At 41.4% G+C, this 17,964-nt stretch overlaps 1 protein-coding gene across 2 annotated transcripts; it reads right to left on the reverse strand.

Moving 5' to 3' along the window:
• Positions 1 to 630: 630 nt before the first annotated feature.
• On the reverse strand, positions 631 to 9,991 carry LOC125704184 (sorting nexin-33-like). 2 transcript variants are annotated; one of them, XM_048969541.1, is made up of 2 exons: positions 7,597 to 9,991; positions 631 to 1,804 (listed from the first exon to the last, which is right to left on the reverse strand). In XM_048969541.1, the coding sequence occupies exons 1-2, from the start codon at positions 8,765 to 8,767 to the stop codon at positions 1,551 to 1,553; spliced, it is 1,425 nt and encodes a 474-aa protein (XP_048825498.1). In that variant the 5' UTR covers positions 8,768 to 9,991; the 3' UTR covers positions 631 to 1,550. The 2 variants fall into 2 exon arrangements, with proteins under 2 accessions (XP_048825498.1, XP_048825497.1); XM_048969540.1 differs by having other exon boundaries at positions 7,357 to 9,991.
• Positions 9,992 to 17,964: the final 7,973 nt, after the last annotated feature.

The raw sequence follows: 17,964 nt of genomic DNA on the forward strand, positions 1-17,964 counted from the left end.
GCATGTGATTATGGGTCTGCTGCTGTCCCTCGAGTACCTTGACCCTTACTGTGATTGTCCTCATGGTTCCCGAGCAACGATGGGAAATTTTTGATAAAATGTACAATTTTAGACACAGTATATAAATAATTGCTGAACAATGGAACTCGTTGGGCGCCACTGGATCAGAGGTGGATAGTTCAGGTCCAGAAAATTTTGTTTTAGATTTTGTTTCCACCAGGTTTAAAAAGGCCACAGTGGGCAATTCTGAGCAGACATTGGGGCCAAACAGAGACGGTGAAACTTAAAAAAGATTTATGAAGGAAAACTGGTAAATGAATTACACTTGTCAATGTCACAGATACATTATTCAGCTAAATTACAGGCTATTATCTCAAAATGTACATTTAAAAATATACTGACAGGCCTGCATTTCAAACAGTATATTTTTTTATGTTTTCCTATGCTAGGGCGCAAATCTGTCAAAATGTGACTATTTTCAATACCAAACCAGATCGATCAGAAGCCATTAACACGGATTACACTGCTCCAGTTGCACTGCTTTTAAATGACATCAGACAGTGGGCACTTTTATGAATTATATACATAAAAAGTAGGTATCCGAACAGATTTAAAATACAGTACAGAAAGGTTGTGGTACGTGTTTATTTACTGTAAACTTCTGTAAAACAGTCCATGGTCTAGACAAACAATTAGAGCTCAGGCCTGACCAATCAGAACCACATGACCCATTCCCTATCCACACAGAGGAACAATGCAAAAAAGAAATTGTTTCTTAGCCTATTAGTACGTCAGGGGAAGCCCACACATACAGAAACCTGTGACAGGTAACTGATAACGGAAACGTTTGTTTCCAGGGTCACATCAGGCACCATACACCGTTAAATTAATCTGATTTGCTTATAACAATAGAAGCCACTTAGCAGACACTCGAATCCAGCACCCCACACTTTATTACACATTCTCACACATTGCTTAGAGATCTGCATATTTGTTACCTTCTACCACCAGCATACCTGGGTCTGCTTAGGAAGGCCTGGGTGAACAGTTAACTGCTTAGAACAAAACCACAACATCCAATTTGTCAGTATCTTATATTTAATATTACATACCGGTAACAGGCGCTATTCAAGAGACAAATTCCATCATAACATTATCTATTTCAATGGAATTCCATTTTTAATTCCATCCTGTTTTAGTATTTGCAGTTGGGAAACTGGAAACTTCTAACCTTCCATAACCAAAAACGCCCTTGCTATGGACAGGTATCCTGTCCAGGGTGCCCTCTGCCACATACACTGTACTTCCTGGGGTGGACTCCAGTCTGTCAGTGAAGCCATTCTGGATAAGTGGTTGTGCAAAATGGCTGCATATATAAAACATTTTCACAGTAGTAACTCAACAGAGTTCTGAATCCAAAGCAAAACGGACTGTATCTTTGTCACTGAATTTGAGAGAAAATCATTACAAGTCCATGTTTAATATCAACCCTCTTTATAGGTTTGGACATCTACAGAAAAGCCAAGTGAAACTGTGGCCTGAAGAAAGCTCTAGAAATGGTCATACATGTGGAGGGTGCTCTCCAGCTGCCAGCCCACGCGCTGGTAGAAGGCGATCTGCTCTCTCAAGTAGGCCTGCATCATCTTCTTGAAGTCCACCACCCGTCGCCTGTGGAAGTGGTTCATCTCTGCCTGAAGGGCAAAGCCCACAGTCTGGCAGCGCTTCTGCACGCCGTCCGCCTCTTCCCAGGCCATCTTCCCCTCCTTACTCATTCGCTGGCTTTCCTTCACCTTGCCGAATGCACCTGGAGACAAAGTGCAAGAGCCTGTGTGGGTGATACACACGGACAGCTTTAGATGTGTTGGGGAAGAGTGTTGCTCAAAGTGGCAGGTGCGTACGTGCCCGGGGGGGGGGGGGGCAGCTCTGACAGTAATCTTCAGATAATAATTACAGCAATATATTTTGATAAATGCCAAACTCTCCTAAGGTGTAATGATAAAGTATGATGCGGTTTGTTATGGGACTGTTGTTACGATATTGTTTTTGAATATCAGTTTATGTGGTTCGTCACGTTATGCTATAGTTGGTGTCCTGACATCGTGATCCATGCACCCTTGCTTAAATTTGAGCACCTGTCCCTCTAAAGGTCCTTGGACGGAGTTGCTGTGTATTATTAAGACATGCAGAAAGATTCAAGTAACACCCCTGCTGAGTAGAGCTGCACAGGCTAATCAGAGCCTCTTGCACCTATCACGCATAAGGTAGTGCTATATTTCCTGTTTTAACACTCATGCAGATTGTATAATTTACCATCCCATTTATAACAAAGGATGTGAACAGAACCATTATAATCCATTTAAGCTGATTCACTGCTACGAAGATCCAGGAAGCTCAGCACCAAGACCATACAGTGGAACATCATCTTCTACCTGCAATGTTTGTCGGTGGGTAAGGCTACCATTATACAATGATCATCCATACTAAAAATTCAAACCTTTCTAGATATAATTCATTCAACTCATCTGGCATCCAAAGCAAGTGTTATTAGAGGACAAAGGTTCTATAGCCTCAGGCTGGACACCAGTTTACGTTGCCAATGGCCTGTAAATGCAGAATTGAGAGGTTAGAAGATAGAGAGCTTGTTTGACTTGGGAGGAAACAATAGATATAAATATGGAAAGCTGTGTCCCCACTGTATTACAATGAGCTCCTTCTCAGCCGTGAGTGATACACATGTCTGAGTAAATGGATGATAGACCCTCCTCAATGTCCAGCCTGGAGAAATGCTGCAGAAAATGAACAGAGAGTAAGAAGAGTAGTAGCAGACATATCTGACAGGGAGGGGGAAGGAAATGCTGTGATGGATTAAGGATAAATGTCCAAATATTAAAATGTATGTTTGAATGAGCGGCTGCATTTCATCATTTACTGACCATCCTCCTAAAGGTGACATTGTCTCCTCGAACTTTCTTAGGCCAAGGGAGGAGCCAGACGAGATTCACGGCAAACACCAAAAGAGCTGTCTGTCAGATGCTTTATAGTAAGTCTACATCATATCATCATATCATATCAGACCAGTAACCCATCAATTTTCTGTAACTGCTTGTCCTATTCAGTGTCATGGGGGGTCTGGAGCCTATGGGCATAAGACTCGAACCCTAGTCCCTACAGTGTGAGGCAACATTGCTAACCACTACACCATGGTGCCACCCCCAGACCAGTAATACCCTTAACATGTTTATTATTTTCAAAAACTGCTGTCCCAGAATGCAAATGATGCAAATACATGTCTATAAGTATGCAGAACTATCAAAGCAGGGGGGGCACTAAAGATTTGGGCCTCGCAAAAGCATATCATACTGGGCCCCCAACCCAGTCCAATCCATTTATGTTCCAAATTTTTTATGGACCCTGTCACTGGGCCCCTTACAGGACCCCCCTAAAAGAAAATTTCAATACTCACTCAGTCCTCAACATACATTTGCCAGAAAATTTCAATGGACTTAGCGAGTTTTGAAAATTTAACAAAAGTTTTTAGTTGGAAGTTTTAGAAGACTGAGTGTGCTGAGGTTCCCAGTACTGTTACAGCGGATGGCACACCTGAAAATTTGATCTTCAGTTGTCTGTATTCTCTCTGAAGCTCTTGACATATTTGGTCATTCTGATGGATGGATGGATGGATGGATGGATGGATGGATGGATGGATAATATGAAAAATTCCTTATAATGTTTTTGCTAATCAATATACACCATTAACATTCAAACAGACAATTTTAAAATTGCTTTATATAAAATAGTTTTGTGGTCTGCAGGTCTACAATCAATGCTGCATTCAAGTAATCACATAATCTTTTTAACACCTAATATCCACCCCTGAGAAACACCCAACATCCTCAATGCATTATGGGATTTCCAAAACCTATCCCAGGAAGCCCAGAGCATGAACAGAGGTGACACCTTTGATGGAACGCCAGTCTATCGCAAGGAGCACAAACACATTGACACACACAGTCAAACACTATGGACAACAGTTCATGGCAATGTTTTGGGACTACAGGCGGACACCACAGTAGGCAGAGAGAATACCCACAATCATAGCATACAAAACCAGCACAAACAGAACTGGGGGCTATTAAAGCTACAGTGCTATCCACTGCATTACCACAAACATGGGGATAGTTTGCAAAGCCAGCACAGACTGAACTGGGGGCTACAGTGCTATCCACTGCATTACCACCAACATGGGGATATCATACAAAGCCAACACAGACAGAACTGGGGGTTATTAAAGCTACAATGCTATCCACTGCATTACCACAAACATGGGGATAGCATACAAAGCCAACACAGACAGAACTGGGGGTTATTAAAGCTACAATGCTATCCACTGCATTACTATATTTCACATAATGGGTGTGTATTTGTCTATATAAAACCCTGAATGTCAACAGTATGACTTGGAATAAATCTGGCTACAAAAATAAGTGTATTGTGCTGGGGGAGGAGGAGTGTCATGAGAGTCATGTCATCGGTGCCCAGCACTGCAAAGACGCTGCTGGTGCAAAGTGGTGTGATGGTTCACAGACCAACCCTTTGTCATCCCTCTGATGAAAGGTGGCTGTGCTGCTCCCTCTGTCCCGGACATGGGGGAACACCATCCCAGCTGCAGGAGTGTCTCAACAACTGGGTCAACAAACCCTGTTGGGAAATTCGCACCCTTTTCCTCACAAACATCGAGACTTTGCAAAAATATTCCTCTATGGAAATGCACAACAGCTCGATTTCTGTTTTCATGTTACTCAATTATCATGGTTAGTCTTGAAACCAATGTTTGATTTCTATGAGTTGGAAGCAATCGATATACATAATGAAACAGATCCCTGACATCTTCCATTTCATTTTCTCTATGAATAATTTGCTGGTCATTCATTTCAGGTGCTCCATTCAGTACCTAAGATGATCCCAAGTATGAAAATGAAGCAGCCGAAGACAACACCATAAACCTATGGATCATTTAACAAATGGGGAAATATAAAGCTATAAAACATTTTATCTCTCCTTGGTTGAAGACTGTCACCAAGAACAGAAAGAAAATGATGAGCAGTGAGGTTTAAGACCTTCTCAAGCCACCAGAAAGTTTTTATTTTTTACTCACAGTAAAACAAAGATAATTGTAACTATCAGCAACATGTTGTTTTGTTGCTGTTCTTGGGTAAATATGTGTTTTCCTTACTTTGCTGTGCTCAAATGGCTCTGCGGGCCAAGTCCTTCTGCAGTCATACACCATTCGAGGACAACTTCCAATTCTACTTCTACAAGCTCCATTTTTTGTGTGGACAGTGACTGATTCATTTTAACTCATTTCTCAAAAGGACTTTAAATTTGTTCATTTTAATTTTTTCACTTTTAAAAACTGCCACAAAAAATATATAATTTACATCTTTTATGAGGCATACAAGATATGAAACCCTGAACTGGGAAAATGAAAGAAGGCATATAATCCAGCTGTGAAGGTCCTAGAAGCCTGAAATACGGGCTACATCTTCTGCAAGGGGGTCTGTACCAGCCGCAACACATCGTGTACCAGAGAAGAAAAGGTTTAGGTCACTATACTGTGGGCACTTTGTACAGCACAAAGACTCATAAGACTAACAAAGTACACTATAATATGAACTTGCTCAATACTGTCCCATTACGTACCTCTCAGGCAAAACATGCAGGCAAATATTATCCATGTCATTGCTGTGCTGCCAACAGAGGGAATGTAACATTAGTTTCAGAGGAAATTTAATATTTTAAGTGCATGGGATTTTAACCAATCTATTACAGAAATGAGAGAAGGACTGATCATGCCTTGTACTGTGGAACAGAATACGATAATCATCATGACAACCCTACATGGGAGCTTCTCATTTATAATTTAGAAGAAGTTTAGAATCCTACAGTTTCTTCAAGGACTGGCAGCAACACTGAACAGATTACAAATATCTGGAACTTCAGCAAGAATCACAGCAAAGGAAGAGACCAGAGCAGGATATTAAAAAGCTAGGATATTACTGTCATCGTGTGACATTATTGGCCTCTGAATCTAAAGACACTTCTAACAGACCTGGAGACATGTTCTAAGTTTAAGCTTTAAACAGCTCACAGTCAGCTGTTGTTCTCAGCAATACATTAAATCCAGCTCTTTTCTCCATCATTCTCAGCTTCCAAAAAAGCATGAAGAAAACAAAGAAGTGGGTTTAAACGAGAAACCAACAAGCAACTTTCAACACTAGTAGAGAAGCCAGCATTTACTGAAAAACGCAGTACATTGCGGTAAATGTTGTTGTAGTGTAAGAATGGGGAGATAGAGAACAGCAAGGCAACTGAGAAACCTTCATCATTTTGCCCAAGAGCAAAACAAGGGGACCCAGCTGGCCATCTGGCAAACTTGAAGATTGTTGTCAAAACTTAAACAGGCAGCTACAGTAACCATACAATTGCTGGTGCCTCTCGGGAACGTTTGTCTTTTAGACAGAGGGGTATAAATATGATTTAGAATTGATCTGCCACTGCAGTAAACAGAAAAGTACTGAATGGAAACCGGACTCCAGTGGTCACAAACTCGATCAGCTTAACGTCCCAGAATCCCATGGTTTCATTGTATGACTTTGATAAGTAAATTGTGCGTTACTTCCTGCCTACAAAAGCTTCAACATAAACAGTAAAGAAATGGTGGTAAAAAAGGTAGAGATATATTTTATATATTGTTACTGGTTTATGCGCATTAGTAACTGTTTAATTTCATATTATATCTGCCTTTAACTGATACACATCATTAAAATCCTGTAAGCACAGCCTTTTACATTTGCTGAATCCTGCAAGCAAAGCAGTGGTTAGAACGGCAACTCAGCTTTCATTGTATGAATTATGACATGAAAACAAACATTAACTGGATGCAGTTGGACAACAATGTATTCCCAAGATGGCCCCATCACCCCCTCCTCCCATCTAACCCCTTGCTACAGTCTGGTAGGTTATGCCCCCACCTTGTGCCCGATGCTGCCCCGGGGCAGCTTCCACCCCACCCCGCCAGCCTACTCAGGATATGCAGTTAGAAAACTGATGGACGAGATTATAAACACTCTTTTTACTACCTGACAAATAGACATACCCAGAAGCAGACATCCTCCCTCTCTTACTGTTAGCCTACAGCTGAGAATACATTTCCAACAAAATATCTAAATATTACATATTTCTTTGTGTAAGAAAATTATTAAATAACACCAATATGGTATTTCAAAAGGCAATACATATGATAGAGAAATCTATGAAATTTTCTATTACGGCATACAATAAATACAAAACATTTACCCTTCTGTACATGAATGATGTCTGGGAAGTTGGCCAGTAGGCCCTGGTAGTATGAGAGTCTGTCCAACACATGGAAGAGGTCGTACTTGGGCTGTTCTGCAAACATCTCCCCAATGTTCTCAAAGGTCTGGCCTGTATGGGAGATGGCGCTGTTCAGGGCATCTGAGCAGTAAGGGGGGTCAAGGGTGAACGTCTGGCTAATGGACTGGAAGGCATACCCAAGTCTATGGAATGTCTTACGGAAATCGCCCACGTGCTTGCGGACCAGCTCTGACATCACGTGGGCTGACTGCATGATGCTCTCATCCATACCCTTGGCGAAGTTCTTGAAGATACCTATCCTTTCCTCCACTTTCCGAAAGTCCAGGGACTCATTAGGGATCTGCAAGGTCAGTAGGAAATGGGCACCTACCATCTCATCTCGTTCTGCCCTGCGCTTCCCCAGCTTCCACTGCCGGTGCTCGGTGCACTGGAGGAAATGCTGGAAGCCTTCATACTGTGAGAGCACTGGATGGCTGGTCATGTGATCCATCCACAGAGCCAGGCGGCGCTGGCGCTTCTCAATGAAGTCATCCTCAAAGCGCCCCGCGCTCTGTTTCTCAGGTAAGTGAGGCAAAGATATGATCGTAAACTTCTGCAGCAGCCTGGCGTACAGCCAGTCAAACTGTTTGTAGCGTCGATACACTGGACGACCTGTGTGACTCGGTGTTAGCCGGTAGGAGATGTATGTTTTGATACCTCTAAACTTGGTGTGCTTGGTGGGATCCTCAATGGAGCAAGAAAAAGGCTCGGGGCTATCCTTCCACTGGGGGCCTAGAGGCCCCATTTCAATGGTATAGGACTCTGCTCTCTTAGCCGTTAGGAGTACATCGCCCAGTACAAATGCCTCCACCCCGGAGCGCACAAAGCTTGAGAAGCGGTTCAAATTCCTGGTTACCAAGCTGCCCTTTTGTGATCTACACATTCTGTCAGCTCTCTCTGTGGGTCTGAGGTGATGGTGAACGGTGGGGCTGCTGCAGGGACTTCCACAGCTCCTCTCATTAGTGTTGGCACCTTGCTGGGGATGTCCCTCTTCCTCCACTGACAAACTGTCATCCCAGTCATCCCAGCTATTGTCATCTTCACAGCTGTGCTGGCCACCTGCAGGCATGCACTGAGTGGGCAGGAAGCACGACTGATCTCCAGAAAAGCCGGCTGGGCTTGGGGAACACTCCGTGAGACACAAATCAGGCCGGATCACCTCCACATAAGATGCTGGGAAGAGACCCATCTGCCCTCGACTATTCTCACCCTGTAACCAACCATCTATGGGATGCTCATCAAAAATGATTAGTTCCTCATTCTCCAAAATGCTGATCTCTTCTTTGTTTTCACTATGGAAATCATAGAGAGCCTTGGCTTTTAGTGACATATTTAATAAGTTTGTTTCTTTTTTTTCAAATAGAAAGCAATGTCACACTACATTTGAATAATGTATCACTCTAAGCTATACACTAATAGACATGAAATCTGCTGCCAGAATCGTCTTGCATGTGTGCAAACACACTTCTCTTTTAGATCAACACTTAGGCTCCCTCACACGTGACTGCTCTACCACATGCTCCATTTTTGGAAGTTCAGGTTGGAAATCAGAAACACAGATGAAATGCCCGAGAAGCTCATCCAGTTATAATAGCTCACAGTCCACAACTTATATAAGAACTTGTGCACTTCTTCAGCTGTAAAATTTAAATGTAACCTTGATGTGTGTCAGGTTTCACTTTAGAACGTGCAAATGGTTTCTTGAATATGCATTTTCCTTTGCTTTACATTTCAGATTAAAACAGAATAGTCAGTAACAAAAACAAATAGTAGGCCTAAATCTATATAATACAAGCGCTAGATAATTAAAACATTACAAAACCATTTTAAATTAAATTTTCATTACAGTTTAATATTAATTACTACTTTAAATATATTAGATTTAAATTCAGCTGCTCAAAAGATGGATATATGGATTTAGATTTACGCAAAACCGTGGTACTTCAGCACACAATGTCCCTAACAAAATCGAAAAGATCTCTTCAAATATTTATTTCACTTAATAACTCTCAACTTTTTTCTCGAATTTATTCTTACTTTAATTAATTTTTCCCAGCGGCTCCGGTAATTAACCTTCATCTCCCAAAGAAGAAACATTTGCCAAAGAATAAGCGGCCAACTCCAGTAGGCGAAATAATTCAGCCTGGACTGATAGTCCGTTAAAATGGCTGTATCACTTTAAAACTCCGAAAGAGAAGTCTTCAAATGTTATAATCCTTTACATTTGATGGGATTTGATAGATAAATCAGCCGCGAGAAAAACAACAAGAATCAGACAGCGAGGACCGCGACTGGCAAGCCGTATCCAGCATCCCACCATCATGTTCCAGTCTTCGTCAGTAAGTGCGCTCATTAATGTATGAACAGCACACTTACGCCTGACATACATTCCTTTTTTCCTGTTTGGGATGCTTTCATTAATCTGGATTTGCTTTCTTCTGGTAGATCGAATAGTAATGTGAAGAATACAGTCTCCAAATTACGATGACACTTTGATCCAAGTTATTTTTTATTCTTCTTGTACCACAATTCCCGACGTTTGTGAACGGAGAAGTCGGTCCACCCTCCCAACGCCGCGAAGCGAAATGCGGTAAATAGCGCAGCAGTGCCACCTGGAGGCAAGATGCCTCTTATTCTTATTGACATCAATTTATCTTTCAGGGACTAAAATTGTGCTAAAATGTTTTTTAAAAGATTTTTTACATTCACGGGAATTCGTTGTGTACACAATATACGGAAACATCCTGTAGAACATTAAAAAAAATTCAAATCAATGTCACCAAATCCAAGCACCAGCTTCACAGTTGTTCTCTTGTATTGCCCTATGTTTGTAATATGGGAATAAGCAATTCAATGGTTAAGTGATAATGTGATAATAGCGTTAATTCGAAGCTGGCCCATTACGTGTAGACTACCTCCCAGCGCTTGTGCCCCTTTCCTTTCCATAATGAATTCCTCCCGCCGCGGTCTAAAGACAATTTAAATTGTTCTATGGTGTGAGCACCTTGCCAATACTTGGTATTCGATCACGGCTGTATCTTGGATACTGAATCACAAAAAGCCGTTTTCCAAAATGACAGATGTTTATTCAAGAATTTCTATTCAGGGAAAATTTAATTTTCAACATATTCTCATTCGTTTCCGAAACTCCGAGAAGTAAGTTAGTCGTCCAACCTAATTTTCCGCAGGAAAAAAATACTGTAGTAGGATTTGCGATTCAGGTCATGTTTTAATAAAAGCAGACAAGCTCTATTACAAACCGAACATGTAAAACACTACACGGGTATAAAATGTATTATTTACAACACACAGATACAAACATCAAATAACAGAATTACATATATGAGCAGCGCCATGTAGAACATGCCGCGTCCTGGGTTGACCCGCCCGCGGCGTCATGCCAGCGTCTTATGAACGAGATGCCATCGTGAGGTACCATAGTTGCCTTAGATAAATTTGTGTATATATTTCTGACACATTATCAAAACAACATCTTAACTTTTAGCATATTACTGCATGCTATTATTTTTAACCATCACCTCCAATAAGAAGATTTTGTTTCTCTTAACAGTTCTTTTTGGAATTTAAAGGGAGGCTTTGTGTCGTATAAAACTTTAAAAGAAATACGCGTGATTAAACATGCAGCCCGTAGATGGCGCACAAAGTGCTTTATATCTCTTTAGTATAATAAAATCGCTGCATACGGATGAAGTATTTTATCTGCGTTCGACTGAAAATGTGACAAATTGATTAAGTTTTCTGAAGGCAACAGGAGCTCGTTTGTTAGCAGAGGAAGCGCTAGCACGTTTTACCTTCTTTATAAGGTGTTAAATTTGCTCCCTCTTTCTCGTATTGCGACCTTAATTCGAAGATGCCAGTGTGTTTAAACAGAGCCAATTAAGTATATAAAATAAAAATAATTATATTTTGAAAGAAAATGGCATTTCTTTTCCCTTTTGTTCTTTACTGACAATTTGCTAGGGAAATCTCCGCAGAAATTATTTTTGTCTTTGTAGAGTGATCATGCCCTCTGTGTGTTGTGCAGGACTGATCCTCATAGCCTTCCAACAGTCAGTGAGATAAATTGTCACCTCTATATGCTCCAGTTTGTGAATACGTTCTTGTGTATGGACTGGCATCCCACCCCATGCTGCCTGTACTGGTTAATGGTTGGAAGATGGATGTTCCGACTACTACAACCCAAAGACCATAGCACTCAACAGCAAGATTTTAATATTAAGACATATTTTACTCTTCAAGTGCATGTTTTATTATGTTCACATAAAAAACCAAAAATAAAGTAACACCCACAAGAGAAAACTATCACGGCAGGGTTACCAACTCTTACGCATCTGGCATGAAACTCACGCTTTTACACTGCCAGGCTCATGCAAAAAATGTTACGGTAAATATGCATTACTGCCTTATAAACCTAGAATTATCTACATCAAAAGTGTTGGGGTAGTTTGCAAACCCTACAGAGCATTTATAAGGTAATAAAACTGTTACATACATGTAAAAGTGTGTGCAGACTAGTCTAGAATTGAAAATCTCACGCCAGCCAGCCAAGTTGGCAGCCCTATCATGGAAAATCTATTACTCTTTAAAACGTGTCTCGATAGTCTTGATTAGACTACATGATCTCATCAGCATCACAATTTGCAGCACAATGGACATGAACTCTTCTAGCAAAGAAAATCTGTCTTCTGCAGCAATTACAAGAAAAATCAGTAGTCAGAGTCAATAGGAGCCATCTGTTGATGTCAGTGACAGCCATATACCTTCCACCTTCCCTGCTAGAATAAATTCACCAATTTCATTCAGACATGGTCGTTTGTCACAAAACAAAAATGGTGAAAAGATACATTGTCACAAATGACAGTAAAAGCTATCATGCCTGTCTACAATAGCCCTTGTTCTTCATCCACAATAAAAATCTATTGTTGATTGGATCAAGCGATATAGCAAGTTGTGTCGTACAGCCCAACTGTGGGAATATATTAATCAGCACAATCTCTTGATTTGATTATTCATCTTCTTTGAACAGAAAGGTTCAAGTTCGGGGATTACCACTGTCCCAGGCACCAACAACCTTACGACCAGAGCTCCACACATGGCCCATTCAGGCTCCATACCCCCTGACTCCCTCAGGATGCAAGAGAAATTCTGCTGGAGGTGAGAGTGAAAGATCTCCCAGATAGAAGCCTCCGCCAGACGCTCCCAGCATACCCACACTATACGCTTGGTCTACCACGTCTATCTGGCATCTTCCCCAACCATTGGATCCAACTCACCAGCAGGTGGTGATCTGTTGACAGCTCAGCTCCTCTCTTCACCTGAGTGTCCAAAAACTACGGACACAGATCCGATAATACAAATACAAAATCAATCATTGCACTGAGGCCTATTGTGCTCAGGTGCCAAGTGCACGCGTGAACACCGGATTTGGGGAAAAAAATGATCTAGATAAAGTATTTTTCCCTATTGGCCAGCCCTAATGGGAGGGTAACCAAAGAAATGACCTCATCATCTCCAGCCGGCTATTCCATCTAGCTGCATTTGTAGCCTGGAGCTTTAGTTGGCTCTCAAGAATTTCCATTTCCCTTGCAGTTTGGTACCAAAATGACAAAAGTCTCGGACCTTTTGCCATCACAGTTTTTATCAGCCTGTTCCAGAGTATCACGGACCACAAGCTGGAGTGTGTGAATGAAGCATAGCTGAAAAATATTCCAGTTTATCAGTTATACTGACCCACATGACCATGATCGTTCTCATCTCTATCACACAGTCATGAACATGCAGCAAAGAAGGAGTAAAGGAAAGGAGTAAATTCTTTCAGCACGTCAGCGTTATCAGTCACAATGTCAGACATTTTGTTGATAGTGTTGATGTTGGCAATGGTATTCTCATATTTCAGAAAAAAACAGTTGTGTGTTTGCCCTTAAACCTTTCACAAGCCCGCATTACTCTGGGAACTACTGTGTGTTTCTTTCCTGATTCCTTTCAGTCAGGTTTTCGTAAAAAAGATCCTACAGAAACAACTCTTTAATGATATTTTAATGGCTGCAGATAATGGTGACTGTTCCACACAAAATTTTAATTAACAGGTTACAACACGTGGTTGGGATCTCTGGTTCTGCATTAAATTGGTTTTCATCTTACTTATCAAACAGGTCTTTTTCTGTCTGTGTGGGGGGAGTTTTTTCTGATACATCAGCACTGAACAGTGGAGTACCTCAGGGATCTATCCTTGGGCCTTTCCATTTTCTATATACATACTTCCTTTGGCTGACATTATTAGGTCTCTTAAGTGTATTTCTTATCATATCTATACAGATGATATTCAGCTGTATATCTCTTTTAAACCCCACCAGCTTGATAAGCTGATAAGCTCTCTATTTTAACTATTTGAAAAATTGGCTGTCTAAAAATAACTTGTTCATGAATCATGCGAAGACTGACATTATGATTGTATCACCCCCATTGTTTGGGAGGCGCACCTAGTATTTGCATTTAGATTAAAATACAACAATTTTGCATCGATACATAAATACTTTAAAAAGAAACCTCTACATCTGCAGACACACTCATAAAACATACATGAGTGCATTTCAAGCATTAATACCTCAGTGTGACTACTCAGAGAGTAAAGTACAAACACTGACAGTATAAGCATTAGTATGCTGGGCTTGTCGTGTGTATGCCTGGGAACTGTCCCCTAAGTGAGCGGATTGTCACAGCGCCTGTGACCCATCAGAAGTTCAAGTCCAGTTTATTCCTATAGCACATTTCAGACAATCGAGGTTGACACAATTCTGCTGTACAAATCATAAAGAGGACAAACACATACGACATCATGACACTCCATTAAACACACTATTAAATTAAAAGCCAAAGCCCAAGGATCCCTTGGGCTTTTTAGCCAAGCTTTAAACGTAGACAATGTTGGCGGCTGCTGAATCTGCAGGGGCAAATGGTTCTACAATGTTGTCCCTGCAACCGCAAACGCATGATTTCCCCTAAGCCTCAGCCTAAATTTTGGGATCAGAAGAGCCATATCTTCCAGGGCTGTGGAAAGATGGGATTCTTATCATAAAAGGCATACATAACAGCAAAAAGGCAATAGCTGATGAAATAGGTGCCAGTAGGGTTTGCATGTGCTCCATGCATCATAAGCTGTAGTCAGTGCAGCCAGGGGCCTGGTTAGAGATGAATGGGGCGGAGTCTTTAAGGGCAGGTGGCAAACATATATAGTATAAGAAGCTATTCTTGACTTAAGCCAATACATACACATTTATTTGGGTGGGCTAAAGCCCTGCTAAAATAGGCCTAATGATGATGATAAGTGAGAGCAAGTTTACTTTTTTTATTCTCAAGAGATTTGATACAGAATTTTAACTTCTCCATAATGGTATCCAAACAGACATAGGTTGTGTTGCAAATGTCAAGCAAAAATTTTGAATAATTGAATATTTATGAATATAAATGTCAGCCACTTACCCAAAACCTAGCCATAAACTTAAACCATTTGTTCACAGTAGAGATTTAAAAAAAAATCCTACCTGTTTTCAGTCTTGCCACACTGTTCTAAATATAAACCGCAAACTGACATACACACACAGAATCACTTCTCCTGCAGAAAGGTCAGATATCTAATCAATTTGTTCTTGACATTTATTACACTTGCTTTGAATAAAATCTGAAAAAAATTTTAATGAGGAAGGTATCTAATACACAGAGCCAAGCTCAATATTCAGGTTCATGGTAAAGGAGAACTGAGGTTGTGTCAATCCAACCAATCACACTAATTTAATATGTTACCATTACCAGATGTCTTCAGAACCTTACTCTGTCAAGTATGGTGGTAAGAGTGTTATCAGTTAGGGCTGCCTTTTAGATTTTCTTTCGACCAAGATGACTCCCCATCATTCTGCATGACAATGTCAGACCCTCAGCGGGGCAAAATTGATGAAATGGGTTAGTATAGCTATATATTATTGCACTTTACATTAACTTCACCTGTTTATTGTACTCATTATGCATTCATAGAACATTCATAAGCAGCGTGTAAGTACTCCTTACTGAAGAAGTTTTGGAATGGCTGGTTCATACCAACAGAGATTTGGCCCACAAATAGCTGCGTATGCAAGAACCAAACATCTACAGCTATTCAAACAGACCAGGATGTGACAGACATAAACCATTATGACAACATGAGGGACTGATCAGCAACTATAGGAAACATCTGCTTGTAGTTATGGCCATATGTTTGAGCACAAAATATTGCTCAATGCCTATAAGAATCTGGAATTATTTCAAGATGTCTGACATACATAATGGGTTTGCATTATCGGACAGCAGATGAGGAGGTCACCAACGGGACAGCAGATGAGGAGGTCAATAACGGGACATCAGATAAGGAGGTCAGCAACGGGACAGCAGATGAGGAGGTCACCAACAGGACAGCAGATGAGGAGGCCACCAACAGGACAGCAGATGAGGAGGCCACCAACGGGACAGCAGATGAGGAAGTCACCAACGGGACAGCATATGAGGAAGTCACCAACGGGACAGCATATGAGGAAGTCACCAACGGGACAGCAGATGAGGAAGTCACCAACGGGACAGCAGATGAGGAAGTCACCAACGGGACAGCAGATGAGGAAGTCACCAACGGGACAGCAGATGAGGAGGTCACCAACGGGACAGCAGATGAGGAGGTCACCAACGGGACAGCAGATGAGGAGGCCACCAACGGGACAGCAGATGAGGAGGTCACCAACGGGATATTAGATGAGGAGGTCACAGTGGCATGATGATGGCGGAACGGCAAGCTCTGGCCACGAAACAGCAGCCAAAGATGCTGCCAGAAGAGCAGTGGCAGACACAGCATTTCCTGAGGTGGAACCAGGAGAGAAGGAGAGAAGTCCTGGAGAGAAGCTTGGCCTGCCTCCACTCACTGCTGCATTTCTCTCATAATGCACCACGCCGTCTCTGCCACTTGGGGATCCATGTCCAGGTGCTCCTGCCTGTACTCAGCCACTAAAAGGATGAGTGCCCTTATCCTGGGGATTTTTCACACTGCAGGATCGCATCTTCACCCCATGGGCGCGTCCAACAGGGCAAGGAAGTCTGCTGCTAAAAGACGGGGCGACACGACCAGTTCTGATGGTTCCGGTACTCTCCTTGGCATCTGGATTCAGGGAGCTCGAGGTACGAGATCTGTGGGAGGCGTGAAGGCTTTGAAGACGGCATGGAGACAAAGGCTGTTGGATATGTGTGAGAATCCTGTCATTCTGGGCACTCACAGGCATGGAGAAGCAGATATATACACACACCTAATAAGGTAACAGGTGTGGATGACTGGCAAAGGCTGATTACACGTAACGAGAAACAATTGTGGTAATGAAACTGACAGATTGCATGGCCAGCAGTGCCCTCTGCTGGCCAAATAGGAATAGACAGGACAGGTCATGACAGCCTACAGAAGGGTTGTCCTAGAGAGGGTGCAGGCTACCTGGTTTTAATACATTATTACTTTTCTTAGAATGATAGCCCCTTGGTACTCCTTGGGATCGGTTGTGTGATTCAGATTAAATTTGGTCTGGACTTAAACATACATGACAAACCTTGTCCCATATTGGTTGACAATGGGATACAGTTTTCAATTTTCAATACAAGATGATGCCATAAAATACAGGATGGGTGAGAACACTTGGTTTAAAATTTCATTAAACAAGCTTGGTTCAGGTCTCTTTCTAATAGAGGCCCCTGGGCTTCAGCCTGGGAAAGCCTATGCATTAGATCATCACTGGCAATAGCTACATAAGAATTACAGATCCGTGTGTGATCAGAGAAGGATTATTAAAAATGAGAAAAAAATATATTGAAAGTTTTACATGAAACTATAAGGAAATGTAATATATATTTCTATTCCCTGTTTAATGGCAGACTGCAGTCTCATGTCAAGTGGTATAGTTCTTTCAGCATCATGAGAATGTAGCACAAAGTGATTTCACTAGCTCTGGAAAGTAGTGAGATTTGGGTACTTTCTGATTGTTACCTTTTAAGAAGGACTTCGGACAGTATTTTCTTCTCGAGGATTTCTGATTACATAAACTCTGGATGGATGCAAATGAAAACTGGTTTAAAAAGTTAAATCTGATTTAACTGTAAAAATAATGTTTGCATTTTATGGCATACAAAAATATTTCTAGGAATGAGAATTATCTACTGCACATGACCAGATTCCTCTATATTTGGTCAATCTTGCAGTCAAACCATAATAACACATAAAAGGTAGGGGCTGCTATGGTTGGTATGGAAGCTGCAAAAATATGATTTCTTTATGGGAGCCAAACAATATTGGCTAAAGGCAGCGAGATTGTCCAGGCAGTATGTAATGTCAGCATGTGTTGTAAATGTGCCGCCAAGGAAAGAAATTACAAGGCAGACCAATAAGATGAGACCCCAATGTTTTCGGTAAAGGTTTATCATACTAGCATCCTACCGTTTATATCACTACAA

This window comes from Brienomyrus brachyistius, chromosome 11, assembly GCF_023856365.1.
Source record: "Brienomyrus brachyistius isolate T26 chromosome 11, BBRACH_0.4, whole genome shotgun sequence".
Taxonomy (NCBI): Eukaryota; Metazoa; Chordata; class Actinopteri; order Osteoglossiformes; family Mormyridae; genus Brienomyrus; species Brienomyrus brachyistius.

What these genes read in the sequence shown, in the direction of transcription:
- LOC125704184 (XM_048969540.1), bottom strand. Translation starts at nt 8,767, where the DNA reads ATGTCACTAAAAGCCAAGGCTCTCTATGATTTCCATAGTGAAAACAAA. An exon ending in CATCATTCATGTACAGAAGG is followed by an intron (nt 1,805 to 7,356) that starts GTAAATGTTTTG and finishes CTTTGTCTCCAG; the next exon opens with GTGCATTCGGCAAGGTGAAG.